The sequence below is a fragment of the Equus quagga genome, chromosome 1 (genome assembly GCF_021613505.1).
Source record: "Equus quagga isolate Etosha38 chromosome 1, UCLA_HA_Equagga_1.0, whole genome shotgun sequence".
Lineage (NCBI taxonomy): Eukaryota > Metazoa > Chordata > Mammalia > Perissodactyla > Equidae > Equus > Equus quagga.
Genome location: NC_060267.1, coordinates 4340825 through 4368414, shown reverse-complemented (window position 1 = coordinate 4368414; position 27590 = coordinate 4340825). Strand labels below are relative to the sequence as shown.

Sequence of the window (27590 nt, the reverse complement as noted above, 5' to 3'; positions counted from 1 at the left end):
CTGGCAGCAGTTGCACCATCTGCAAATGCAGGAATTGGACTAGGATCTCTAAGCCCTTTTCCAGTCTCAAATTGCAAACAGTCTGAGTAAATGTAACAGCTAGATCTTAAGTTAACGTGGGGCAAGCTGGCTCAGGGAAAGGAAGCAATATTGTAGCTATGGCCCTGACTCACTAGCCTCTGTGAATACATTCTAGCCTGCAGGTAGCCTAGATGATTAACCACCTGTCTCTTCTACAAAACATGTGATCTGCTAGTTCTGTGACTCTGGCTTATGTTTATCTCCCAGCTGTGACAAGACGACTTTGTTCTCTGAGTTCCCCAGGAACATGACAATCTCCAGAAAGAAAAATTCTGTGTTGGTACCCATCACGAATGACAGAAGAAAGAGATAATGTGGCGCCTTGAACTTCTTCACACCAGATGGTCGACATCCCTAACCACCCTCCTTCCCTGCCCATTTCCCCAATAGAACTGCCTCAAGAATCTGTGTGATTTTAAGATGGTTCTTCAGGATACTAGTCTGCCATCTTCCAATTATGCTGGCTAATTGTATAAACTTTCCTTTCTCAACCACCAACTTGTTTGCAATTGATTGGCACCAGACTGTGGTGAGCAGAATGAGCCCCTTTTTGCTCAGTCACATAAATATTTTACTGCAAGAGAAAATATTTCGCCATAATCTCAGATTTTTACACATGTTTTGGGTTCTTCTAGAGGTAAATAAATGTTTGCTTCAAAAAAGAACATTAGCTAATGTTGAAATTATTATGAAAAGACCTTGACTGAAAACTATTCAGTTATAAAAATCAGACCTTTAAAAGTCAATAGTGACTAGGAAAAAGTTATTACAGCAACATAGTCTGAGGTGAAAAGTGCCGTGAAAATGATTTAAAAAGAAAATAGTCAAACGGGATCGACCATGACGGTGTTGGAAGAAATTATTTTCTACAGTTGAGAGTTTTCTAATTATAGAGATGACATATGTTCACTTTAGAAAGTGTGGAAAACACAAAGTTAGAAAATGAAATCACCAGTAATCCTTTCCATCAACCCTAAGAGGATAACTGCTAAAATTTTAGTAGACATCATCTTGTGAAATAAAGATTTTTAGAAAAATGTATTGCTATCTTAAATGAGAAAAGGTTAGGTTACAAGATAATGCAAGCCTAATGTCCTTTAAAAATACACACACACACACAGAACTGGGGGAATAATTATTGCATGTTATTTTCATGAGGTCATTTTGATGTAAGCCTAAGAAACCATCCAACTTTCACTCCTTAAAATTACCAAGTAATGTGCACTACCAGTGCTCTCACCCCAAACCCCAGTGCACCTAGGACCCTCTAAGGCTCGGGGACGGGATGAGACTCAAAGATGGGATAGGTTATCGATCTTTGTTTTGAAAATTATTTCCAAAACCAGGAAATCTCCTACGTCCCACAAGCCTGGGTATCCTTTGAACATTCATCCTTAGGGACGCTGGATCAATAGCTGCCACCAAGATAATCATCTCATATATGTTAAGAGCTGTTATCTGACTCACCTGTTTTCAGATTTCTTAGGCTTTGATGCCTGTGCTTGGCTGTGGCTTGGACACTAATAATACCGTGTATTGGTGCCATTGTCACCACAGCCTTCAGGGTTTCCTCAGCATCTCTGTTTGTTATTCTTTACAGTTCATTACTGTCTTCCCTCCAGTTGGGATGGAAGCACTGTCTTCTTCTAGCATCCAAGATTGGAGGGTGGGGGGTGGAGTTGGGGAGCATCCCACGGCAAAGGGCTAGGTCGATGTTTTGTGGCTTAGCCACAGCCCTCTCTTTCCGGGAAAGCATGTATGCTGGAGTGGGTGGGGTGTGGTACAGGCTCTGGGTCTGCATGGATCCCAGCGCAGTCTCACATGCCTCCAGAACTTCACGCTGCCAGAATCCTTCTCTATTAACGTTTATTTCTCTCAGGGGGCCCACTTGACTCTCTCTGCAAAACAGTTTCCACAACCATCTCACATTCCACAGATGGAGCTGTATACATTTGAACTCCAGTTTGGGGCAGAGGTCAGTTTCCTTTCCATCGGTTTTACAGGCCCTCCACAAATCAGGGAGTATGACGAAATGTCCGTTCAGGGTATCAGTTAGGATGCATTTGGCTGCAAATAACAAGACTCTCAGCTTAAAAACTGACTTAATAAGGGAATTTATGTCATATAATTAGAAAGCCACAAGTAGGACATTCTCTAGGTATAGAATAAATGAGCTGCTTAACAGGTTATCAAGGATCTTGCCTTTTCTCTCACTAGACCATCTCCAGGGCTCACTTCATTCTAATATTGACCTCCTGTCGTTATAGAATGGTTCCAGGCAAGGCCAGAGCTGTTGCATGTTTCTACCCAGATGCAGTGAGAGACATCTGAATGAGATTTGGTCCCACCAAGCCATGTATTATTGCCAATTTCAGTCACATGCCAGCCTGAATCTGAGTGCCTGGTCCACTGCTATTTTAAATATGGAGGTCAGGGTGGACCTTCACCACGTGGGAAGAGCATGCCAGGCAAGGAAATAGCAAGTGCAAAGGGGCTCTAATGTAGGCTTCGGCCTGGTGTGTTCAAGGACCAGAAAGGCGACAGTGCGGCTAGCAGAATGAACAAGGAAACAAGATCAGAGGGTAACAGGGTAGAGAGGAATAAGGAGAGGGAGAGAGAATGCAGGTTCTATAAAGAGTTTGACTTTTACTCTGACTGAAATTAGAAGCCATTGTCGGCTTCTCAACAGAGGAAAGACATAATCAGATTTCATTTAAAAGGATCAATCTGGGGGCCAGTCTCATGGCCTAGTGGTTAACCTTGAGGGGCTCCACTTTGGTGGCCCAAATTTGGCTCCTGGGCACAGACCTACACAACTTGGTGGCCATGCTGTGGCAGTGACCCACATACAAAACAGAGGAAGATTGGCACACATGAAAGCTCAGGGTGAATCTTCCTCAGCAAAAACAAAAACCAAAAAAGGATCAATCTGGCTGTAGTATTGAGGAAAGCCTGTGGGGAGCAATAGTGGAAGACGCTTTTGGTTAGGAGATAACTATAGTAATCCAGACAGGATATGATGGCTCGAACTGTGATGGCAGTAGCGGGAATGGAGAAAAGTATCAGATTCTAGACATATCTTGAATAGAGTCAACAGGATTTGCTGGTGGATTGAATACAGGCCATGAAAAAATAGAGAAGTCAAGGAAGACTCTCATTTTTGGGTCAAGAACTGGAAGGATGGAGTAACCTAAATGGGGAAGAATGTGGAAAGAGCAGTTTTAGGGGGCAGGATCAAGAGCTCAATTTTGGACATGAGTCAAGTTCAAGAGAAAGGTCTGTGTTAAAACATATAAATTTGGCAGTCCTCGGTAGAGAGATGGTATTTAAGGCCTCAAAACTGGTTGACATTACCAAGGGAGTGGGTGTAGGCAGAGAAAAGAACTAAAGACTGAGTCCTGGTGCACCCAAACATTAAGTGTTAATGGAGAAGAGGAAAGACAGCAAAGGAAGCTGAAGAGTGACCAGTGAAATAAGCAAAAATGTAAGAGAATGCGGAAGACAAATGAAGAGAATGTCCAACACGGAGGAGGTGATCAACTGTGTCAAAAACTACTGATAGATCAAGTAAGATGAGGGACTGACAACTGACTATTATATTCAGCAATGGTGTGGACATAGGTGACCCTGAAGAGAGCAGTTTCAGTGGAGTAAGGTGGGAGGGGTGGCTCTAATTAGAGTGGGTTCAGGAGAAGATGAGAGGAGAGAAATTGGAGACAGTGAGAATATTCAACTCTTTACCACAAAAGGAGCAAAGAAATGGGGTGATTGATGGAAGAGGGAAGTGGCATGAAAGTTCTTTTGTTTGTTTTAAAGTGGAACATATTTGTATGCTGATGGAATTGATCCAGTAAAGAGTGAGAAATTGATGATGTAGCAGGGAACAAGAAAAGTCGCCCTTGATGTCTTTGAGTAGGAGACAGGAGCTAGTGTACAAGTGAAGGTATTAGACTCGGATAGGAGCCTAGATAATTCATTTATGGAAAAGACCAGGGAGTATATGGCGGTATAGATGCCGGGAGTTACATCGATGTGGTAGTATGACTCTGTGGAAGTTTTACCCCGATGCATCCATATTCTCAAGACCCTCATCTGGGCATGAGGATGGGGAGGAAGGTGATGGGAGTTGAGGAGAAAAGAAAAGTCATAAAACAGTTGTCAAGGAGACCAGAAGAGTAAATGGAGCAAAAGCACATAGTGTGACCAGCTGGCAGATAAAGGACACACTTGAGAGTCACGACTTTGATTTTCAATTGAGTCCAATTAACAGCACTTTTGTCCCACCTCACCCTCACCCCCAGCTACACTCAGGTGCATGGGTACAGAGACAAAAATTGGAAAACTGGATTTAATCAGGATAGTAGATTTGCCAAGACAGTTCAACAAATGAGTTCTAAAAATGAGGAGGAATTGAGGTGCAGGAGAGAAGGGCCCGGCAGCGACAGTGAAGAGTAGTGCACGTAACCTGATGATATAAAATTCAAAAGTCAAAGGCAGCTTTAGAGAATAGGGAGAGAGCACGGTCTGATAGTAACTGCCAACCCTAAAAACACAAGAGATTTCACATAATCCATATAGACTTCACAAAATCGGCTTTCACATAAAATCCTTGCTTCTCTCTGAATCAAAACATGTGGCCAAGTAGGCCTTGCTGGTTGCTTCACTCACCCACAGTGACTTCCTGGCTCCTCTGCATATTTGAGTTTGGCGCCCCTTTTCTAGCAATTCAATGCCTACCAAGTACTTAATCGTATCTTGGCTCTATTGCTCAACTTATTCAAGTAGCCTCTTTGAGAACTATAGGGCTTCTTAAACGCGTACAGATTGGCATTAACACCTTAGCTATTTGAACAGAGGGATACAGAAACTTTTGCCCAAACAGTATTGGGTTTATCAATTTTCAAGCGTATTTTGCGGGATACTTCAGCTGAGAAACACTTGGAAATTCAGGTTGGGGTACTAAATGGTCGCGTAGCATCACGGTTGATCTCCAGGGGGCGCCGTTCCCAAAGAGTACAAATCTGAAAGGTTTCAAACAGGTGTGGGTTTTAGTCGATGGCCATTGTGCACTCTTCATTCGTTAAGGTCGGGATTTTTCTGACCACTTTCGAAGCGTCTCCTCTTATTTACATCATGCATGCGGTGGGAGGTTACTGCATGGACAGTAGGAGATTTCAGAACAATAGTCCGTTTTACTTAAACTCCATGTTCAAAGCAAAAGGAAGATTAAAAGGAAGCACCCTGAGGAACAGAAGCGTGGTCGAACATGCTTTCATCAGTAGAGCCCAGGAGGAAGAGAAGGGAGTAAAACCAGACAGAGCATGGAGAAGGGGCAGCCTCTTCAAGGACCACAATTTCACTCCACTTGGTTCTGTCTTTTTTCTATTGTTGTATCTACGTCCACCTTTCCCAATAACCACTTCATACGTGCACGCTTATCTGTTTAAATTCAGTCAAAGTCAGGAGGAACACGTGCCAAACGTTGAGAGTGTCTGTCTTCAGCTGAGTGATTATTTTCTTCGTGCAACTTTTCTGTGTTTTCCAAGCGTTCCTCAATGAACGTGTCTCGCTTTTCTAACGGAAAACACGAAGTCAACTTTACAAAGAAGTGACGACAGATTCCCTATCCATCCACGCCAGGAGACAGCCCCTGCCGGGACGGACCTGGGGTGGCGGACTCCCCATAGTTCGGCCCTCCGGGTCTTGGGGCAGCTCGCCCTCGGCTCTGCCTCTTCAGGCACGTCCCACATCCGGAGCAACCAGACGCCCGGGAGCGGGCGGGGAGCCCGGCCTGCAGCCGCGGGCACCCGGGGAGCGCGCTCGGCGTCACGTGGGCCGGCCGGCCGGGCCGCCGTCGTAGAAGCAGAATTTCCGCGGTTGTGTAACTGCCCCCCGCGGGCGCGCAGCGGCCTGGCCTCGTCTCCCTCCTCCACCGGGCCCTGCTCTCCGGCGGCAGAGCCATGGCCTGGGCGGCGGCGGCGGGCGGCGGCGGGGCCCGCGGCGAGCTCTCGGCGCACACGCTCCTCTTCGACCTGCCTCCCGTGCTGCTGGGCGAGCTCTGCGCCGTCCTGGACAGCTGCGACGGCGCGCTCGGCTGGCGCAGCCTCGGTGAGTGCGCCCTGGCGGGCGGGGGCTCCGCGCACGCTCCGTGCCCCCAGCGCCGGGGGTCGCTCCACCGGCCCCTGGACTGGGGCCTCCGCGCACGCTCCGTGCGCCCCGCGCCGTGCTGGGGCCGCGCCGCCCGTTCCTGGACCGAGTCTCCGTGGACGCACAGTGCACCCCGCTCCGCGCCGGGGGCCGCTTGGCTGGGTGCTGGACCGGGGGATCTGCGCACATTCCGTGCGCCCCGTGCGAGGGGCCGCTTGCCTGGGTGCTGGACCAGGGGATCTGCGCACGTTCCGTGCGCCCCGTGCCTGGGGTCGCTTGGCTGGGTGCTGGACTGGAGGCTCCGCGCACGCTCCGTGCGCCCCGCGCCGGGGGTCTCTCCGTCGGGTCCTGGACGGTGGGGCGGGGGAGCTGCCCCTTCCTCGCCTGGGGCAGGACCCGGATCCTCCCTGAGATGACCACCTCCCCCCCCCCCAAGCTCCTCCTTCTCTTTCAAAGAGACCCTGGGTAAGGCTGCAGGGTGCAGTGAGCGGAGCCTTGGTAGAAACACACTCGCGTGACAGCGGCTAATGTTTATCAACTCTTCCTGCCTTGCTTGCTTCAGAATACTTTATGTCAGAAGGCATATGTGATGTCTTGTAATTGCGAAATTACCCCGGAATATAATTTTCACATTAAAACATTTTTTATAACTTTAAAATATTTGTCCTTTGGTGTTTTCAGTGCACTCCCAGGTGCCCAGCTTAATTAAATTTCAGGTGAAATACTAAAGTGAAATACTCTTTGTAATTAACGTGGCTCCCAGGTTTCTTGATTAAATGTATCTTGCTTATTTACCCAATGTGGTGGAATGAAGGTTTATGCTAGAGAATGGCTTTTTATTTTAATCTAGAAAGGTGGCTTCAAGCACGTTATGCTGTCCTTGGGATGTTGAGGGACTGCTTGTTGGAAGTCGGATGTGATCATCAGAAATAATTCAGACGAAAATCTCTGTTTTGTTAAGTACAGGCATTTGGGGTTACAGTTGATACTCCATGAGGCTGCCTTTAATTAATGTTAGTTGAAAATAAACACAATTACGTCAAAATGACTTAGCCTTGATTTTCTTAAACAGCTATTTTTCTTATCGAGAAAAACAGAAAACCTTTGAGGAAAAGAGTTTTATTTGTGATTGATGAACAATGTGGCCACACTTTCTGGAAAGTGGCATTCCGCCTCTGGTTGTATAAACATTTTTTCTATATTATAAGCTCTGTAATTTTAAATTATGGCCCTGAAGTAAACATCTCAGAAGAGGATACTTGATCCTTTGATTTCTGGAAAGCATAGAGATCTGGAAAGCATAGGATGTGGAAAGCATAGAGATTTCTAGTATGCATTTGAGGGATAAGATCCATCCAGACCAGATCTTTTGGAAATGGAGGATGGCATGGGCAGTTTTTGTGCCCCGTGGTTTCCTAGTTACTAAATCAGTGAGAGAAGGATGTTTTAAGTCCAGTTCACAGGCAGTGAGTGGGGTTGGGTAGGTGTCATAAACAAGTGAGGTGGGTCAGTGCAGACCGAAAAATGGAAGACCATTTTTTACGTCTCATCTAGACAGGGCTGTTGGTACTCAGTCCCGGGTCACTGCTGCTTCTCAGGAAGTTCAGCCCAGTGCTGCTGGATCTCCTCTCTCTCCCTGTCTGTCTGTCTGTCTGTCTCTCTCCCTCTCAGCATTGATATTCAGATTTCATGCTTCACGTGGGCTGTCTCATATAACCCTTCCGATCACCCTGTGAGGCAGGTGCTATTACTGTCACCAGTGTTTTAACAGGTGAGGAAACTGTGGTACAAATCAGTTGAGTAACTTGCCCAAATTGACACAGCTAGGAAGTGGGAGGGCCAGGACTTGAACCTTGGCAGTCTGGATCCTGGGCCTGTGCCCTAACCCCGCAGCTATTCTCCATTTCCTGACTGTGACTTCCTAAAGGTCATGAGTATTGCTACATCTCACAGCCTCCCTAAAGTACAGCCATGAAAGAACAATTCAGTGAGCCATTTCAAACATGCAGCCCCATTTTCCTAGTCATGGAAATAAATGAAAACCACCCAAATGAGAACAAGCAAAGGCTATTTCTTCAAGGCCAGGGAGTCAGCCATCATCACTTGCGTTTGACACAGATGCAAAGGCAGGCGGAGGAGTGGAAAAGCTTTCTAGTGGACAGAAGAGAAGGCTTCGGGCCTGCCCTGATCGGAGGTGTTGGCGTGGGAAGCTGTGGACGGACTAACTAGAAGCGGGGCATTCAATGTGATTGTATAGGGGTGTTTATTTGGCTTTCTCCAGTTGGCTCTGAGTTGGAAGGAGGGGCAAAAATTAAGGAAGCTGTCAGTTACTCATCAGTTCCTGACTGTTTGGGGCTGATTCTCTAGGAGTTGTTGTTTGGCTTCCTGGACTAGTTGCTGCAGGGAGGAGATTGGCTTCCTGGGCTGGTTGATGCATAGTGTGGGTCAGAACTCTATTTTTATGTGTAGTCTGGCCATTGTTCCTACGTGTATTTGTTCTCTCACAGGGGAGAATCTAATGTCTCCTCCCTGCGTAGTGCAGGGGGTTGTGCCTACTGACTGCCAGGACTGCATAGCTCTGAAAGGAGACCTGGAACAGACCAGCTGCTTTGTGCATTGTTGGCTCAGCGAGGAGGGAAGGCTGGCCCAGTTCAGGGTAGTGGAGGGCAACCAACTGTGTTAGAGATGCTGAGTTTCTTTATTGGCACAGTGGAAGGAGAAAGAGGGACGAGGTGCAGGAAGGGAAAACCTGACCTTAGGAGGACAGGGGAGTGTGTGGGAAGACTGACTCAAGGAGACAGTCTCTGTTATGCTCAGGACCACGGAGAGCCTAAAGATATAGGGGGTCCAAAATTTACGCCATATAACAAACAACTGTAATGGTAATAGGTAAGACTGTTTCTAACTGATCATGATTCTTGATGATGGTAAACATCAGGCTGTATTTACGTAAGGCAGCTCCAACAAAGGTAGATCGTGTGGCAGGCGCTGTGATAGGATCAGTGTATACACAATAAGGTAGACTAGTCGTTGACAAACCAGAATCTCTTGTGCCATCTTTTAAAAACACAAATGCCCAGGCCCCACCCCTGGAGCTGGTGATTCAGTAGGTCTGTGTTGAGGGTCCAGCATCTTTCTGTTTTTTGCTAAGCCCTATGGGTAAGTCTGATGCACAGCCTGGTTTGGGAGCCATTGCTTAGGCCAAATTCTCTTCTCTAATAGCATCTTAACGTAACAGTCATTTTACCGCACTATTTTGCTACTCCACTTAATTCTTTTTATCTTTGAACACATTGTATGTATTAATCTTCAAACTACTTTTATCAAGTATTGTTATTAAAAATAGTGTAATCACAAGATAATATATTCTCTGTTTGATATTGATGATTTTATGGCTTTCTAACGAAAGTAGGAACCCAAATTGGAGAATGTTATTTATCTCACACTTCCTTCCAGACATGATAACTTGTATACAGAGCCTCTGGTGACGACTTGTTTCGTTACATTACCATAGAGTGGTATTTAAATTAAATTGTTTGGACCAGTTCACTCTGTAAAATCTCTCAACATTTATGATACACTGAGAAAGAACTCTTTTTATAGATACTATGTAATGGGGTGTGTAGTAGTCCCCCCTTATCCATGGGGGATATGTTCCGAGATCTCTAGCAGTTGCCTGAAATCATGGATAGCACCAAACCCTATAAATACTATGTTTTTTTCTCTACATACATACCTATGCTAAAGCTTAATTTATGAATTAGGCACAGTGAGAGATTACGAATAACAATAATAAATTAGAACAATTATGACAATATACTGTAATAAAAGTTACTGTAGATCTTAGCAACCTCAGCATATAACTTTCTTTCTTTCCCTATTAAGTCAAGAACTTTCACCTTTTCACTTAAAGGAAGCATTTTATGGCTTCTCTGTGGTATATCTGAATTGCCAGCATCACTGCTCTTGTATTTGGGGGCCGTTATTAAGTAAAATAAGGGGCACCTGAACACAAGCACTGTGCTACCAAGACAGCTGATCTGATAACCAAGACAGCTACTGAGTGACTAACGGGCAGGTGGCGATACAGCGTGGATCTGCTGGACATGCGTCCATGGGATGTGTCATGTCCCTGGGTGGACGGAGCGGGATGGCACGAGATTTCCTCACATTGCTCAGAATGGCTCGAAATCTAAAATTTATGAATTATTTTTGGAATTTTCCATTCAATATTTTTGGACCACAGATGACGACAGGTAACTGAAACTGTGGAAAGAAAAACCACGCATAAGGGGGGATTACTGTACTCAATCTTCTTCCTCTCCAAAAAGGAATGAAAATTATCATAGAAATTATTAATCACTTTAAAAGAAATTAAATGTAAAATCACATTAAATGTGTATTTGAATACTCAATAAAGATTTAAAATAATAGTAATAGTAATAATAGCTGTCATCTGTTGGCTGTTTACTGTTTGCCAGACACTCTGTGCTAAGCAATGTTGTGGATTATCTCATTTATTTATCAGAAATTCTGTAATGTAGGTACTGTTTCTATTTATATTTTATAGTTAGGGAAACTGACTTTAGAGAGTTTAAGTAATTTTTTTTTTTTTAAGATTGGCACCTGAGCTAACAACTGTTGCAAATCTTTTTTTTTTTTCCCTGCTTTTTCTCCCCAAATCCCCCCAGTACGTAGTTGAATATCCTAGTTGCAGGTCCTTCTAGTTGTGGCATGGAGAGTTTAAGCAACTTACCACAAGTCACAGTTTAGTAAATTGCTGGTTAGGATTCTAACCAGCTGGTTGGGCTCCAGAGCCCATGTTCTTCTTAAAAACATGTTTAAATAGACTTTATTGTTTAGAACAGTTCTAAATTTACAGAAAAATTTAGAATGTAGTATGAAGAGTTCCCATATACTCTATATTTGTCCCATATACTCAGCACCCAGTTTCCCCTGTTAGTGACACTTTACATTAGTATGGTACATTTGTGATAATATTGATACATTATTATTAAATAAAGTCCATACTTTAGTCAGACTTCGTTCATTTTTGCCTGATGTCCCTTTTCTCTTACACAGTCCCATCCAGGAGACCATATCACATTTAGTCATCCTGTCTCCTTCAGCTCCCCTTGGCTGTGACAGTTTCTCAGACTGCTAGTTTTTCATGACCTTGGCAGTTTTGAGGAGTCCTGGTCAGTACTGGTCTACTATTTTGTAAACTGTCCTTGAACAGAGGTTTGTCTATGTTTTTCTCATGATTAGACTGAGGTTATGGATTTGCGGAGGCAGACCACAGAAGTGAAGTGCCCTTTTCATTTCATCGTATCACACTGTTTATGTGACTTACCACTGTTGACGTTAACCATGGGAGACTCAGTGTCTGGCAGGTTTCTGCACTGTAAAATTGCTCTTTTTTCCCCTTCTTTCCATCTTATACGCTTTGGAAGGAAGTGACTGTGTGCAGCCCACACTTAAGGAATAGAGAGTTATGCTTTCCCTCCTGGAAAGTGGAGTAGAACCTGTGTTCTTTGACTGCCATGTTATTTCTCCCATCTTACAATATTCTGTCTAGATCTCACTTCTACTCTGAGTTACCACCCCATTTCTGTCTTCTGCTGGACAGTAAAATTCCTCAAAAAGGCTATTTATACTCCAGTTCCTCCACTCTCCCTTGTACCTGTTCCAATCAGGATTTCACCCCTGACTGCTCCACTGAAATTCCTCTCATCCAAAGTCACCTTGGCTGGATCCAATGGTCGGTTCTCAGTCTTTATCTTATTTGACACAGTTGATCACTCCTTCCTCCTTGAAGCACTGTCTTTGCTTCAGAGCATTACACTCTCTTTATTTTCTTCTCTTCTTATGGGTTTCTCTTTATCTCTCTGGTCTCTCAGAGTGCCCCCGGGATTAGTTCCTGGGCCTCTTCTCTTCTGTTTATCTGCTATACCCACTCTCTTGTAAATTCCATCTCTCTGCTAATAACTCCCAAATTTCTAGCCTGGGTCTGTATCTTGAACATCAGCTCCATCCATCTACTTGTCTACCTAACAGACATTTCCAACTTAACAGTCCAGAAATGCTCCCTTCCCCTCTCAATTTTTCCCTATCTCGGTTAATGGCAACACGATCCTTCATTTGTTCAGGCTGAAAATATTATTCTTCTTTGACTTCTCACTTTCTCTTACAAACCACTTCCTGTTTCTTAGCAAATACTGTTGACTCTGCCTTCAGGATCTATCTAATAATCTGACCGCCTTTTACCACTGCCACCACAGCCATCCCAGTCCACACCACCAGCAGATTCCTCCTGGGTGATTTCAGCAGTGTCTTCACTGGGCTCCCTGCCACTGCCCTTGCCCTGCTTGAGTCTCTCTCCAACACAGCAGCCAGTGAGCCTGTAAAACATGCGAAGTATATTATATCATTATCCTATGTCAGACCCCCAGCGGCTTCCCATCTCACAGTAAACACCAAAGTCCTACATCACTTTTCTCACTTCCTCCTTCTTGTTTGCTCCACTCCAGCTACACTGGCCTCCTTGGACATGCAAGGAGCATTCGTCCTGCAGGTCACCCTGAGGCTCACTTCCTCACCTCCTTCATGTTTTTGATGCATTGTTACCTACCCTGACCACTCTTTTAAAATTGACACCCTCCACCCTCATACCCCTTTCCTGCTTTATTTTTCTCTACATCACTTATCATCCCTCACAGACTTCATACATATATAGCTTTATATATATACATATATATAACTTTATAGATATATGACTTTATAGATTTTATATATATAATTTCTTGGTTTCTTTGTTTATTGTCCATCTAGAAGTAAGCTTCCTGAGGGCAGGGGGACTTCTGCTTGCCTTGCCTCCTGCTTATTCCTCTAGCATCCAAAATGGTACCTGGTACAGAGTAGGCATTTGGAAAATATCTGTAGATTGAATGAATGCGTGAATGAACAGTTTTCTATTAAACATGCAAAACCTTATTGGGCAGAATCTTAGACAAAGCATTGTACTAGACATAACATCATGGTCCCTGCTCGTAAAGATTTTCCAGTGTAATGTAGGCAGCAGGCCTATATAGATGCTATAAAGAAGTTTAATGAGGGAAGAAAGTATGAGGAAATAGTACTGATCTTTTCCTGGGTCTGGAATTGCACAGCTTCTGAGTTCTAGACTGGAACTCTGGTGTTGAGGGTGAGCTGTTCTTAAATTCTCTCCCAGAGGTAGTTAATAGTCGGTCCTGACCTGTGCCTGGGATTGAGAGAAGCACGGATGGAGGGGTACCTGGTATTCTTGTAAAATTCGTTAGCTAGTGGGTGTTAATGCTATGGTCTGGTAAGAGGAGTTGAACTAACCTTCACTTTTTAGTTTTGTAGTACTTCTTTTGGAATTAAAAAGATCTTCAATCTGGAATGTTCTTTTTAAAATTGCCTAATTTCTTTGTGTGCTTTGTAGGAAGAAAGAAGAGAGGCATCATTTCCTTTTCCCATTATGTTATCTCAAAACAAACTTTGTGAGAATGCTGTCAGTTTCCTAGGGGTTTTGGCACGTGGCTATATGCAAATACAAAGATTCTAAACAGGGGTGTGTTGCGTTATTCTAAAAAACCCCTTCAGAGACATATTTGCATATGGAGAGTGATTTGTGCCGCTGAATTTCCGGCCGTTAGCGCTGTCTAGATAGTCCTGCGCTCTCAAAACAGAGCCTCAAGGACGGGGAGCATCGAATGATTAGTAAGAAATCGGCGTCTTTGGATAAACTCTGAACTTCTCAGGTCGACTTTCTGGCTTATATTGTGCCAAGATTTCTTTCAGATAAAAGGTTTGCGTTCCATCAAAATGGTTTTAAACGATGCTTAACTACAGCATGTTTTTCTTAATTTATCTTTTCATTTAGAATGTTCTTAACTTTAACAACACAGTCACTGAGAAGTTTACTCCTTATTTTTATTTATTTAGTACTGTGAATAAACAAAGTTCTATGTGCTGGGAAGAAACAAGTAGGAAGGATTAGGGAAAACTATGAATATTGAAGAATATAATTAACGTGAAGAGTTTGCATTCCTGTCGCATCAAATTGAAGTTATTGTTTTCTAGACTTTGATCTAATGAATCATACATTTTATGAATGCTAACAATACTCTTTAGTGGTGTTTCTGTTCGGAATGCGTCATCACTGGAGAGAAGCTATTAGGGTTGCCCTGTGAATCACCAGTTAGAGAAAGAGCAAAGATTTCATTTCTAGTCCTGAAAGCAACCGATGCCTGCAGGATCCATTTGAACGGAGCCCGGCTCATTTTCACACCGTAAACTACTCCTATTAGAAAAAAGCCCTTGCCTAATCTAGCTTTCCTTAGACTTCGCGCAGACTCAGAGCCCTTGAGCAGGATTAGTCTTAGGGAACTAGAAGCCCCAGCTCATTTGGCATCTGTTCATTCACCCTCCAGCTCAGTCTCAGAAATGTGCTCAAGGGAGAACATCTTACATTAGCAATTTCTCAGCCAAGTCACAGGACAGAGGGCACAAAATCATGGCCTGTTGTATTTTTAGAACGGAAATTCAGAAATTAAAAAAAGAAAAAGAAAAACAAGGAATGGAATTATGTGGGAAATCTGACATCCCCCTGGGACTTGAAAAGTTACTTCCAGATTTCCTTAATAGTTATAAAACTATTCCTCTCCTACTGTGAGAATTGTGAGCTGTAAAATGTTTATTCCTTTTTATGTGTAAATGTCGTATATGAGATTTGTGCTACTATCACCACCAGATGGATCTTCCAAAAAGTAAAGCTTCCATCTCTGCAGCACCTTCTCAGAAATCTTAGATTGGTCCCATCTACTTTCAGAATAAAGTCTCAGTTCTTATGCTCACACTCAGGGCCTCTGTCTGTCATTCAGCAAATACGTATTAAACATCGACTCTGTGCTAAGAGCATTCCTTACAGAGGTAACACGGAGGAGTTCACCAATTCTTAACATGAACCCTCTGCTTTAAGCACACTGGTCCCCTCTTTGCCCCTTTAGGCCCTTTTCTGCATTTCTAGAACAATTCCCCATTGGACAGGCTCTTCCCTCTTCCCTCAGCCTAGGTAAACCTGGCCCCAATCCACTCCTGTTTCAATGCCAGCCGATGTCCCACCACTTGCATGCTCCCTCTCTGACTGTGATCGCCCACAAGGGCATCTTCTTTCTTCACCCCTGTTAGGTGCTTATCACTTATCCCAAAGATTCAAAATGCAGAGGGAACTGTTTTATTTAAAAAAAGAAAAGAAAAAAGAAAAAAAGCAGTAGTATGTTATATACATATTAACTATTAATTTATATAGTACATTATGCCTAATATTCTACAAATATTAGCCAATTAATTTACTAATATAACAAGCGGAAACTTAAACTTTGCCTTTGCTGAAATTTCCTATTTAGCCTTCCCCCATTGGAATGTTAATCTGGAGACTGGGAAGCGTTTTAAAGACAGGGCTCATATAATCAGCAGGCTGGACAAGGGCAACCAAATTTAGCATCTGTTTTGAGAGGGACTCCTTCAAAGGACATTTACAGGTGAGAAGTCTGAGATTGCTCAGTGAGGCTGCGACTTGCCTGGAGTTGCACTATAGGTGGATGGCAGAGCCACCAGTAAACCCTCATGTTCCTGCATATACCCAGGGGCCCACGAGATGCTCTATCTTGACTGATGACTTTTCTCCTTAGAAAACAGTATAGTCTATGGGGCTCAGACTTCGTCTTGTTTTCAATCTGAAACCCCAATGATTTTTTTTCCTCCCCAGGGTAGCATACTCTATCCAATAATTTCTTAAGAATTGGCCTCTTTTAGAAATACTCATAGTTTTAAACTTGGCTCAGCCTCCAGAAACCACTCCTCTAGGAAGCTTTCCATGATGTCCCCATCTTTAGTTAGGGATTCACGCTTCTCTCATACATGGTGCGTGCAATTACTGTTCTGCTGGTGCACAGTAAATACTCAGCAAATGTGTAAACTACACTGATTTGCAGTGTTTCACCCAAGAGCTTCTAGAAATAGTTGAATAAAGTGTTTACGAAAAGTATGCCTCAACCAAATAGGCAGATTACGTTATTAAAAAGAAATACATTAAAATAGACTTATCATGTCTTGCCAAATAGTTTTGTTTTGAATCTCCCTTCTATTTTTTTAGTGATAAGCTATCTAAAACATATATTGGCATCTGGATAGTCCCTGCATCTTCATGAGACATCATCTCTTCAAAGAGATGAAGAATAAGTATGTTCTTGCCGAAATTAAAATATGGAGGGAAGACAAAGACATTCCAACTCAGTGGTGTCAGACATTTTACTGTAGCTGTTTTTCCCCCCACAGTCATGGCATTCATTCAAATTGAATGTCTCAACTTTATCTTCCCCTGTTTCATTTACTCACAAGAGCTGTCACTTCCCGTCACTTTCTTCTAGTACAAGATGTGACTGAAATAACAGAAAATTCAAGATAAAACTTGGGGGTGTTAGTCAGGAGAGACTAAGTTATGCTTCAGTAACAAATACCACCAAAATCTCAGTGGTTAACATAACAGAAGTTCACTCTTTGCTCATGGGAAGAGCACTGAGAGTCCAGGACAGCTGACCTCCATGTAGTGGCCCAGCATTTCAAGCTGCTTCAACCTTGAGGCACCCTCATGTCACCATGATTGGTTATGGCACTCAGCCTCCTCTCCCTCTGCCATGCACAAATTTGGAAGCTACCCTTCACCAGTAACCACGGTAACCTCGTTGAAGGACTCATCTATCCACCAATGATATTCTCCAAAGGCTGATGTCCTTTTAAAAGACACACAGGTGCTCAGAAGAGCAATAAGCCCTAACTATGTTCTGACTCCAAAGTTTAAAAAATTTCTTACGGAACTACTACACCAGTTATAGTACTTGACTCAAGACACCAGAAAGGCAAATGCCTTCCACTTTAATATGGCATCCCATATTATTATTGCTAGTGCCCATCACCATTTCCAGTCCTCTACTCCGTCAGAGAGGATTAGACTTTCCTGCCCTGGGTTAGTTATGCCTATGTGTCTCTTCCAGCCAGAAACACCGAAGAACCAGGGTGCAATTCCCCAGGCTCCCATCCCTGCCACAGCAATATCTACCAAGTCAATTTTTGGCTCACAGAAAGAACAGTAGTGGTTTCATATTGTGATCTCTTGCAACTTTCAGGATTTGCTTATAGTCTCAGCAGGAACATAAAGTTGAAGGAAATTGAAGAGTCCACCAAACGTCTGTAGGACTGAAAATGTGGGGGGAGGGGATGCCATATTAAAGTGGAAGACATTTGCTATTCTGATGTCTTGATTCAAGTACTATAACTGGTGTAGTAGTTCCGTAAGAAATTTTTTAAACTTTGGAGTCAGAACATAGTTAGGGCTTATTGCTCTTCTGAGCACCTGTGTGTCTTTTAAAAGGACATCAGCCTTTGGAGAATATCATTGGTGGATAGATGAGTCCTTCAACGAGGTTACCGTGGTTACTGGTGGAGGGTAGCTTCCAAATTTGTACATGGCAGAGGGAGAGGAGGCTGATTGCCATAACCAGTTATGGTGATGTGTTGGGGGTCCCCATGACAGGTGGATTTTATCTACAGACCTGTGTCTGGCCTCCCAAGATTTTTAGACTCTCTGGAGGATGAAGGTATGAGAGGATGCTGCCGTCACCGTCACTGGCCCCAAAACACATTGCTACTTTTAGTGCTCAACGGGACTGGACTAATCTGAGAGGGTTGGTCCAGGGACAAGAAAGCCACCCTTTCAATCTGTCATTTGCTTTCTTTCTCCCTCCTTTGCCTTAAAATGCACTTTAAAATTTGGAAGTTGTATGAAAAGGCAGTATAATTTTTTTTTGTTTTATCTAGTTATTTTTAAATTGAGGTTATGATAGTTTACAACATTGTGAAATTTCACAAGTTGCACATTATTATTTGTCAGTCACCATATAACTGCGCACCTTCACCCTTTGTGCCCCCCCCCCCCAATCCCCTTCCCCCTGGTAACCACTAACAATTCTCTTTGTCTATGTATTAGTGTATCTTCCACATATGAGTGAAATCATACAGTGTTTGTCATTCTCTTTCTGGCTCATATCACTTAACACAATACCCTCAAGGTCCATCCATGTTGCAAATGGGACAATTTTGTCTTTTGTATGGCTGAGTAGTATTCCATTGTGTATATATACCATATCTTCCTTATCCATTCATCAGTCGATGGGCACTTGAGTGGCTTCCACATCTTGGCTACAGTGAATAATGCTGCAGTGAACATAGGGGTTCATAAGTTTCTTTGAATTGTTGATTTCAAGTTCTTTGGATAAATACCCAGTAGTGGGATAGCTGGGTTATAGGACATTTCTATTTTTAATTTTTTGAGTAATCTCCATACTGTTTCCCATAGTGGCTGCACCAGTTTGCATTCCCACCAGCAGTGTTTGAGGGTTCCCAAAAAGGCAGTATAATTTTTTACCTGAAGAATCCTGTTAATTAAGGGTGCCATAAAAACTCACATACTAGGGCTGGCGTGGTGGTGCAGCAGTTAAGTACGCATGTTCTGCTTCAGCGGCTCGGGGTTCGTCAGTTCGGATCCTGGGTGTGGACGTGGCACCACTTGTCCAGCCATGCTGTGGTGGGTGTCCCACATATAAAGTAGAGGAAGATGGGCATGGATGTTAGCTCAGGGCCAGTCTTCCTCAGCAAAAAGAGGAGGATTGACAGCAGATGTTAGCTCAGGGCTAATCTTCCTCAAAAAAAAAAACAAAAACAAAAACAAAAACTCACATACTTTCAGTACAACTTTAAGATATTTAAACAGACCCTAAATAAGTCATTTACACTGTTTTAAAGCAATTAAAAGCCTAGTGTCCCAGAGGAACATTTCTCTGACCCTGTCCAGATATTTGCTTTTAGTTGCTCAAAATGTTCAGCAGCAAAACAGTATAGAACAAATTTAAAACAGCATTCCATAAAAACTTCAACAGATGAACCTACTGCGTTACAAGTGAGTAATCACAGTGAGGGGAGGGGGCAAGAAAAGAACTAACCTATTCGACTTTGGAAAACAGGATCTGACCTGAATATTCTCAGGCTAAGGACAAAAAGAATTGTACCTAAATGCTGTAATTTGGTTAGTTAATGTGTTTCTCACAGAAGTATGGGCTAGCAATTCTGAAAGTACTTTGCATACATGGTAGAATTGAACAAACAAGTAAATATATTGTAGATAATGAGAACAAAGTTTCTCGCTGTCCGAGAATGAAGTTATAAATGAGGAAGGACTAAAATGAACCATGTGGTGTTGGCTTAGAATCCGAGGTGTCAGTATAAAATCATAGTTTTTCCTAAGTGTACAGACAGAGAAATATGGATGCATGGGGTAGCGTCCATCATGTATTTCCGAGCTCCGCCTGCGTGGAGGGCCTAGAAGCAATGGAACCCCAGCAGCAGAGCACAGCTAGCATCTCGATCTTGCCTTCTAGACACCATTTTCCAATAAAGGGAACCAACACTCGTCGGAAAAGTAATTAATTCCAAAGCTGGGGCAGGGGAAATACAAAATGAGCCTGGAACTTCTTGAGAAGCCATAGTGAAGAAACCTGCAGACACCACCTTAACCAAGCCCTCAAATTAACTTCACCAGTGATGAGACATCAACATCATGAACCCCTTGTTATGCACTGAGACCGACACAGTAGCATTTCACTGTCCTGAAAGATCCGGGAACAGCAGATGGGGGCAGATGAAGGAAAAGTAACAGGAATGTGGGGAACTGGATGGGATCTTAGAATAGAAAAAAAGACGTCAGTGGAAAAGCTTGTGAAATTAGAATAAGGTCTGCAGTTGTCACTGCATCCGATCACGGTACTTCGGCTATGTAAGGTGTTAACATTAGGGGAAGTTGGGTGAGAGTATAGGCTGAAATTAGTTCAAAGTAAAAAATTATAAATAAAATGAAATAAAACATACAAGGTACACAAAACCAAGTATTCCAATTAAAGTAAACTACTCTTTGGTTCTTCCTGTTACACTTTCCACAGCGGAGCGACTTTCAAGCAGCTGGCTGGATGTTCGTCACATTGAAAAGTATGTAGACCAAGGGAAAAGTGGAACGAGAGAATTGCTTTGGTCCTGGGCACAGAAAAACAAGACCATCGGTGACCTTTTACAGATCCTCCAGGAGATGGGGCATCATCGAGCTATCCATTTAATTACAAACCATGGTAAACACTGATTCTTATGAGGTGGCTCTCAAGTCCGTTATATAGGAATTGTAATTTGTAAATGTAAATATTGCGTTTTATCCAAGAAATTGACTGATCAGGCTGTGTCAGTGATTTCTTACCTCTGGCTTTTATCTGAAGGGGGACTTTGCAGCTTCACTTTTTTGTGTGTGACACTTTCCTTCCTTATTGCCAAACTTATACAACCGATTCCTTTCTACTACTTTATGGTTTTGGATTTTTCTAAAAGTATTTACTTACAAACTACACTTTTTTAAATGTTTCATTCTTAGCTAAGAGAATCAGCTCTCTGTCCAAAACTCTGAAAACTCTGAATCACAGACCTAATCAGAATCACAACACGAGAAAAATATAGATAATGCTATAATTTGTTTTACTATGTGATTAGAACTCAAAAGTATCATTGGATTTTCCCTCTGTATTTCAGTGCAAATGATACCTCTGGAATAATCCTGGGATCTCTCTTTTATCTTCAGTGCTGTTTTACTCCATGGCCTCTAACTCTGCCTTACTCGTTTGCTATCCATTCCACAGTGGCCTCATTCTTCCCTCTGTTTGCCTTGTGTTTCTGTTACATTTAGAGTAACCTGATATGTAACGCTCATGAAGCTTTCACCATTCATTCTCTATCAATAAAATAATCTCCTAATGTCACCTGTTCTGTTGATTGTACCCTAGATTTCTTCACTTCAACGAGAATGATCTTAAGTGATTTGGGGTCTTAAGTTCTAGACTCAGGCTCTTAGGTTGGAAACTCTTTTGAATCAGCATCCTTCTTCTTTGGCTCTTTCATCCAGGCATATTGTTAGTTCTGTGTATTTGCACACATACTGTTTGATAATATATTTAGTGCACCCAAGCTTCTACCTTTTCACCCAAAGCTTTCAAACACAAAGAAGAAATCCTGAGGGATTTGTACCAGAAAACTGAAGCTTCAGATTGACTCTAATTTTGTAGATTTTTCGTGTTATTGGGTTATTAGACAGTTCCCAATATGCTTCCACTATGATATTATCTGTCTAACTTGGCTAATCCCTTTTGTCTTTTGCACACTCTCTCTTCCCTTAGTTTCATTGAGCAGAATGCTTCACTATGAAGCTGGCTGATCAAGTAAAATGCAGAGAGTCCCTGGGAACTGTAAACGCAATGCCTTTTCATTATCTGAGCCTTTTCCAGCCACTGAAACCACCCACACGATATAAACTCACACCAATTTGATAGGACACACGGGTATGTTTTATGCTTCAGTGTTCTGGAATAGATTTTAAGGTATCTTTCCACTCTCCAGGTGGTTTATTTATGCAGCAGAGAATGATGTGGACTGTGAGTAAACAGAAATTCCACATTCTTGGTTGCCTCCTGGTCTATTGCACATGCAAAATTGATTTCACTTTTTAAAATGTGAGATTAGCTAGTTGGTGGAAAGACAGTTATTTACTGCCCTTGTCCCAGGAATTAGGTCAATCTGCGATGAAGAGGAGGCCAGCACTTGCTGTGAGTCCTTTGCTGAGGAAAACAGCATTACTTAATTGCAATTTATTGAGTGCATGCTTTGCATTATAGTCTTAAAAATGTTAATTGCATAGCTTATTAAAAGCAGCAGTGTGCTGATTCATTGGGAACGTTACGTGCAGCCTGCTGAACAGGCATCTCCCGTGACCTACTCACTGAGTTAGGACTTGGAGCTCCCAACTGAAAAGGCATCTAAAGGTCTAGTTTTTCTTTGTTGCTACCGTGAACAGAGTTATCTGTGATCCAGTAATCGTTTATCCATCCAAATATCCATTTTTGTCTACCTTTCCCTAAAATCGTTCAGTTTGGTGGGATGGTTTTCACTTTAGAGGAATTTTTTACCCTTCATTTGCCAGCCTCCAGAGATCACTTTGTAGGTTTAGATTTTCTTGTGAGTCCTGCTGAGAAAGGCCTTGTATTTCTTCCCAGTCACTATTCCTGCAATCAGGTGTCTGCCACTAGGTGCTTTCGTCTCATCCGTAAAACATTCCCGCGGGTCTCAGGATAGAGGCAAGTTGTTCAAGAAACTAGAATCTTCACTTGCCGTCATTATATTCCTGGCATGCATGTCCTTACATATCACATTTTGCATTTATATTTCAGTGATCAGCAGTTGTTTTCTAGTTTTGACATGAAATCCACAGCTTTCTGCTGGCTTCTTAGATGAGCCATTTTGAATCTTCAATTTCATATGACAATGAAGTATTGTCTCTCTTTTTATGAGCAACAAAAGGGCAATGACTTTTAGTTCCCTTACAGCCCCCAAACTTCAAATTTTGTTCTACACAATCATATCTTATTTAGGATGTTTATTTCTTTTTCTTGCCTAATTGCCCTGGCTAGAACCTGTAGTATAATGTTAAATAGAAGTAGCAAAAGGAAACATTCTTTTCTTGTTCCTGATCTAAAAGGGAAAACATTCAGTCTTTCACAATTATGGATGATGTTATCTGTGGGCTTTTCACAGATGCCCTTTATCAAATTGAGGAAATTCTCTTCTATTCCTAGGGTTTTTATCATTTTAGGTCATTGGATTTCGTGGGTTTTCTGGTATTAAGCCAACATTGGATTCCTGGCATGAATCCCATTTGGTCATGTTATATAATTTTTCTCATATGTTTCTGGGTTTGCTGTGCTAATATTTTGTGGAGGATTCATAAGAGTTATTATTCTATAGTTTTCTTGTCGTGTTTTGTCTGGCATTGGTGTTAGGATAATATTGGTCTCGTAGACAGATTTAGGAGTCGTTACCTCCTCTTCTATTTTGGAAGAATTTTTGAAGAACTTGTGTCAAATCTTCATTAAAGGCTTGGTAGAATTCACCTCGCTAGCCCTGGTGGTCTAGTGGTTAAGATTCAGCACTCTGACCACCGTGGCCCAGATTCATTTCCTGGTCGGGGAACCACACAACCCATTTGCCATTGTCTACATATGGTGGCTGCATGTTACAGTGATGCTGAAAGCTATGCCACCGGGATTTCAAATACTAGCAGAGTCACCCATGGTGGACTGGTTTCAGTGGAGCTTCTAGACCAGACTAGGAAGAAGGACCTGGCCACCCACTTCTGAAAAAATGGACCACAGAAACCCTATGAATAGCAGAGGAGGATTGTCTGATATAATGCTGGAAGGTGAGAGGATGGCACACAGAGGCTGAGCAGGGTTCTACTGTGCTGTCCACAGGGTCACTAGAAGTTGGAATACACTTGATGGTACCACCACCACCACCAAGAATTCGCCTGTGAAGCCATCTAGACCTCGAATTTTCTTTATGAGAAGTCGTAAAATATTAATTCAATCTCTTACCTTGTTAAAGGTCCATTCAGATTGTCTATTGCTTTTTGAGTTAGTTTCAGTAGTTTGTATCTTTCTAGGAATCTGTCTCTATCATCTAAGTTGTCTAATTTTTTACATACAGTTGTTCATAGTATTCCCTTATAATTCTTTTTATTTCTGTAAGGCTGGTAGTTATGTCTTCTCTTTTGTTTTTTTGTTTTGTTTTGTTTTTGGTTTTAGTGATTTGTGTCTCCTCTCTTTCTTTCTTGATCGGTCTAACTAAAGGACTGTTAATTTTATGAGATTTTCAAGGAACCCATTTTGGTTTCATTGATTTGCTCTTTTGTTTTTCTATTTCCTATTTCATTTATTTCCACTCTAATTTTAATTCTTTCCTTCCTTCTGCTTCTTTCAGTTTAGTTTGCTCTTCTTTTTCAAGTTCCTGAAGGTGCAAGTTTAGGTTATTGATTTGAGATCTTTCTTCTTTTTTAAGGTGACATTTATAGCTATAAATTTCCCTTAAGCACTGCTTTTGCTGCATCCCGTAAGTTTTTTTTTTTTATTGAGTTAATCATAGGTTACAATCTTGTGTGATTTCGGTTGTACATTAATGTTTGCCATTCGTGTTGTAGGTGCACCATTTCACCCTTTGTGCCCACCCCCCACTCCACCTTTCCCCTGGTAGCCACTAACGTGTTCTCTTTGTCCACATTTTTAAATTCCTCATATGAGTGGAGTCATACAGAGATTATCCTTCTCTAACTGGCTTATTTCACTTAACATAATTCCCTCAAGGTCCATCCATGTTGTTGCAAATGGGATGATTTTGTTCTGTTTTGCAGCTGAGTAGTATTCCACTGTATGTATATACCACAACTTCTTTATCCATTCATCTGTTGATGGGCACTTAGGTTGCTTCCATGACTTGGCTATTGTAAATAATGCTGCAATGAACATTGGGGTGCATAGGACTTTTGGAATTGCTGACTTCAAGCTCTTTGGATAGATACCCAGTAGTGAAATGGCTGGATTGTACGGTAGTTCTATTTTTAATTTTTTGAGGAGTCTCCATACTGTTTTCCATAGTGGCTGCACTAGTTTGCATTCCCACCAGCAGTGTATGAGGGTTCCATTCTCTCCACAACCTCGCCAACATTGGTTACTATTAGATTTAGATATTTTTGTCATTCTAATGGGTGTAAGGTGATATCTTAGTGTAGTTTTGATTTGCATTTCCCTGATGATCAGCGATGATGAGCATCTTTTCATGTGCCTATTGGCCATCCGTATATCTTCTTTGGAGAAATGTCTGTTCATGTCTCCAGCCCATTTTTTGATTGGGTTGTTTGATTTTTTGTTGTTGAGTTGTGAGAGTTCTTTACCATTATGGATATTAAGCCTTTGTCAGATATATGACTTGCAAATATTTTTTCCCAGTTAGTGGGTTGTTTTTTGTTTCAATCCTGTTTTCATTTGCCTTGAAGAAGCTCTTTAGTCTGATGAAGTCCCATTTGTTTATTCTTTCTATTGTTTCCCTTCTCTGAGAAGACATGGTGTCCGAAAAGGTCCTTTTAATACTGATGTCAAAGAGTGTACTGCCTATGTTTTCTTCTAGAAGCCTTATGGTTTCAGGTCTCACCTTTAGGTCTTTGATCCATTTTGAGTTTATTTTGGTGAATGGTGAAAAAGAATGGTCAATTTTCATTCTTTTACATATGGCTTTCCAGTTTTCCCAGCACCATTTGTTGAAAAGACTTTCTTTTCTCCATTGTATGCACTCAGCTCCTTTGTCGAAGATAAGCTGTCCATAGATGTGTGGTTTTATTTCTGGGCTCTCAATTCTGTTCCATTGATCTGTGCACCTGTTTTTGTACCAGTACCATGCTGTTTTGATTACTGTAGCTTTGTAGTAAGTTTTGAAGTCAGGGATTGTGATCCCTCCCGTTTTGTTCTTTTTTCTCAGGATTGCTTTAGCAATTCGGGGTCTTTTGTTGCCCCATATAAATTTTAGGATTCTTTGTTCTAATTCTGTAAAGAATGTCATTGGGATTCTGATTGGGATAGCGTTGAATCTGTAGATTGCTTTAGGTAGAACGGATATTTTAACTATGTTTATTCTTCCAATCCATGTACATGGAATGTCTTTCCATCTCCTTATGTCATCATCCAATTCTCTCAGAAAGGCCTTGTAATTTTCATTATGTAGGTCCTTCACTTCCTTAGTTAAATTTACCCCAAGGTATTTTATTCTTTTTGTTGCGATTATGAATGGTATTGTGTTCTTGTGTTCTTTTTCTGTTACTTCGTTGTTAGAATATAGAAATGCTACTGATTTATGCAAATTGATTTTATACCCTGCAACTTTGCTGTAGTTGTTGATTACTTCTAAGAGTTTTCCAATGGATTCTTTGGGGTTTTCTATATATAAGATCATGTCGTCTGCAAACAGCAAGAGTTTCACTTCTTCCCTCCCTATTTGGATTCCTTTTATTCCTTTATCTTGCCTGATTGCTCTGGCCAGGACCTCCAGTACTATGTCAAATAAGAGTGGTGATAGAGGGCATCCTTGTCTCGTTCCTGTTTTCACGGGGATGGCACTCAGTTTTTGTCCATCGAGTATGATGTTGGCTGTGGGTTTGTTATATATGGCCAATATTATGTTCAGGTAGTTCCCTTCTATGCCCATTTTGTTCAGAGTTTTTATCATAAATGGCTGTTGGATCTTGTCAAATGCTTTCTCGGCATCTATTGAGATGATCATGTGGTTATTATTCCTCAGTTTGTTGATGTGGTGTATCACGTTGATTGATTTGCAGATGTTGAACCATCCCTGTGTCCCTGGTATGAATCCCACTTGATCATGATGTATGATCCTTTTGATGAATTGCTGAATTCTGGTGGCCAAAACTTTGTTTACAATTTTTGCATCTATGTTCATCAGTGATATTGGCCTGTAGTTCTCTTTTTTCGTGGCGTCCTTGTCTGGCTTTGGTATCAGTGTGATGTTGGCCTCATAGAATGTGTTAGGAAGTGTTCCATCCTCCCTAATTTTTTGGAATAGCTTGACAAGGATAGGTATTAAATCCTCTCTGAAAGTTTGGTAGAATTCCCCAGGGAAGCCATCTGGTCCTGGAGTTTTATTCTTTGGGATGTTTTTGATTGCTTTTTCAATCTCTTTCCTTGTGATTGGTCTGTTCAAATTGTCTGCTTCTTCTTGAGTGAGCTTTGGGAGATTGTAGGAGTCCAAGAATTTATCCATTTCCTCTAGGTTATCCATTCTGTTAGCATAGAGTTTTTCGTAGTATTCTCTTATAATCCGTTGTATTTCTGCAGAGTCTGTTGTTATTTCTCCTCTTTCATTTCTGATTTTGTTTATTTGAGCTTTCTCCCTTTTTTCTTTGTAAGTCTGGCTAGGGGTTTGTCAATTTTATTTATCTTCTCAAAGAACCATCTCTTTGTTTCATTGATCCTTTCTACCGCCTTTTTCGTTCCACTAGTATTTATTTCTGCTCTGATTTTTATTATTTCTCTCCTTCTGCTGACTTTGGGCTTTGTTTGTTCTTCTTTCTCTAGTTCAGTTAGGTGTAGTTTAAGATTGCTTATTTGGGATTTTTCTTGTTTGTTAAGATGTGCCTGTATTGCAATGAATTTTCCTCTTAATACAGCTTTTGCTGTATCCCATATGAGTTGGTATGGCATGTTATCATCTTCATTAGTTTCCAGGTATTTTTTGATTTCTTCTTTAATTTCTTCAATGATCCATTGCTTGTTCAGTAGTGTATTGTTTAGTTTCCA

At 41.9% G+C, this 27590-nt stretch overlaps 1 protein-coding gene across 6 annotated transcripts in view; it reads left to right on the top strand.

Annotated features, from left to right (window-relative positions):
* The first annotated feature begins 480 nt into the window (after positions 1-480).
* Positions 481-27590, top strand: part of IRAK3 (interleukin 1 receptor associated kinase 3) — a 71568-nt gene continuing 44458 nt past the window's right edge. For 3 of the 6 annotated variants that reach the window (XR_006885832.1, XR_006885831.1, XM_046644261.1), the window contains exons 1-2: positions 482-6189; positions 20304-20486. Coding sequence is in view for 4 of the 6 variants with exons in the window: in XM_046644261.1 (XP_046500217.1) it covers positions 6042-6189; positions 20304-20486 (331 nt within the window). In the remaining 2 variants the exon portion in view is untranslated. Of the gene's footprint in view, positions 6190-20303; positions 20487-27590 lie in introns of all 6 variants that reach the window. The other 3 variants (XM_046644284.1, XM_046644291.1, XM_046644276.1) reach the window with 3 other exon arrangements.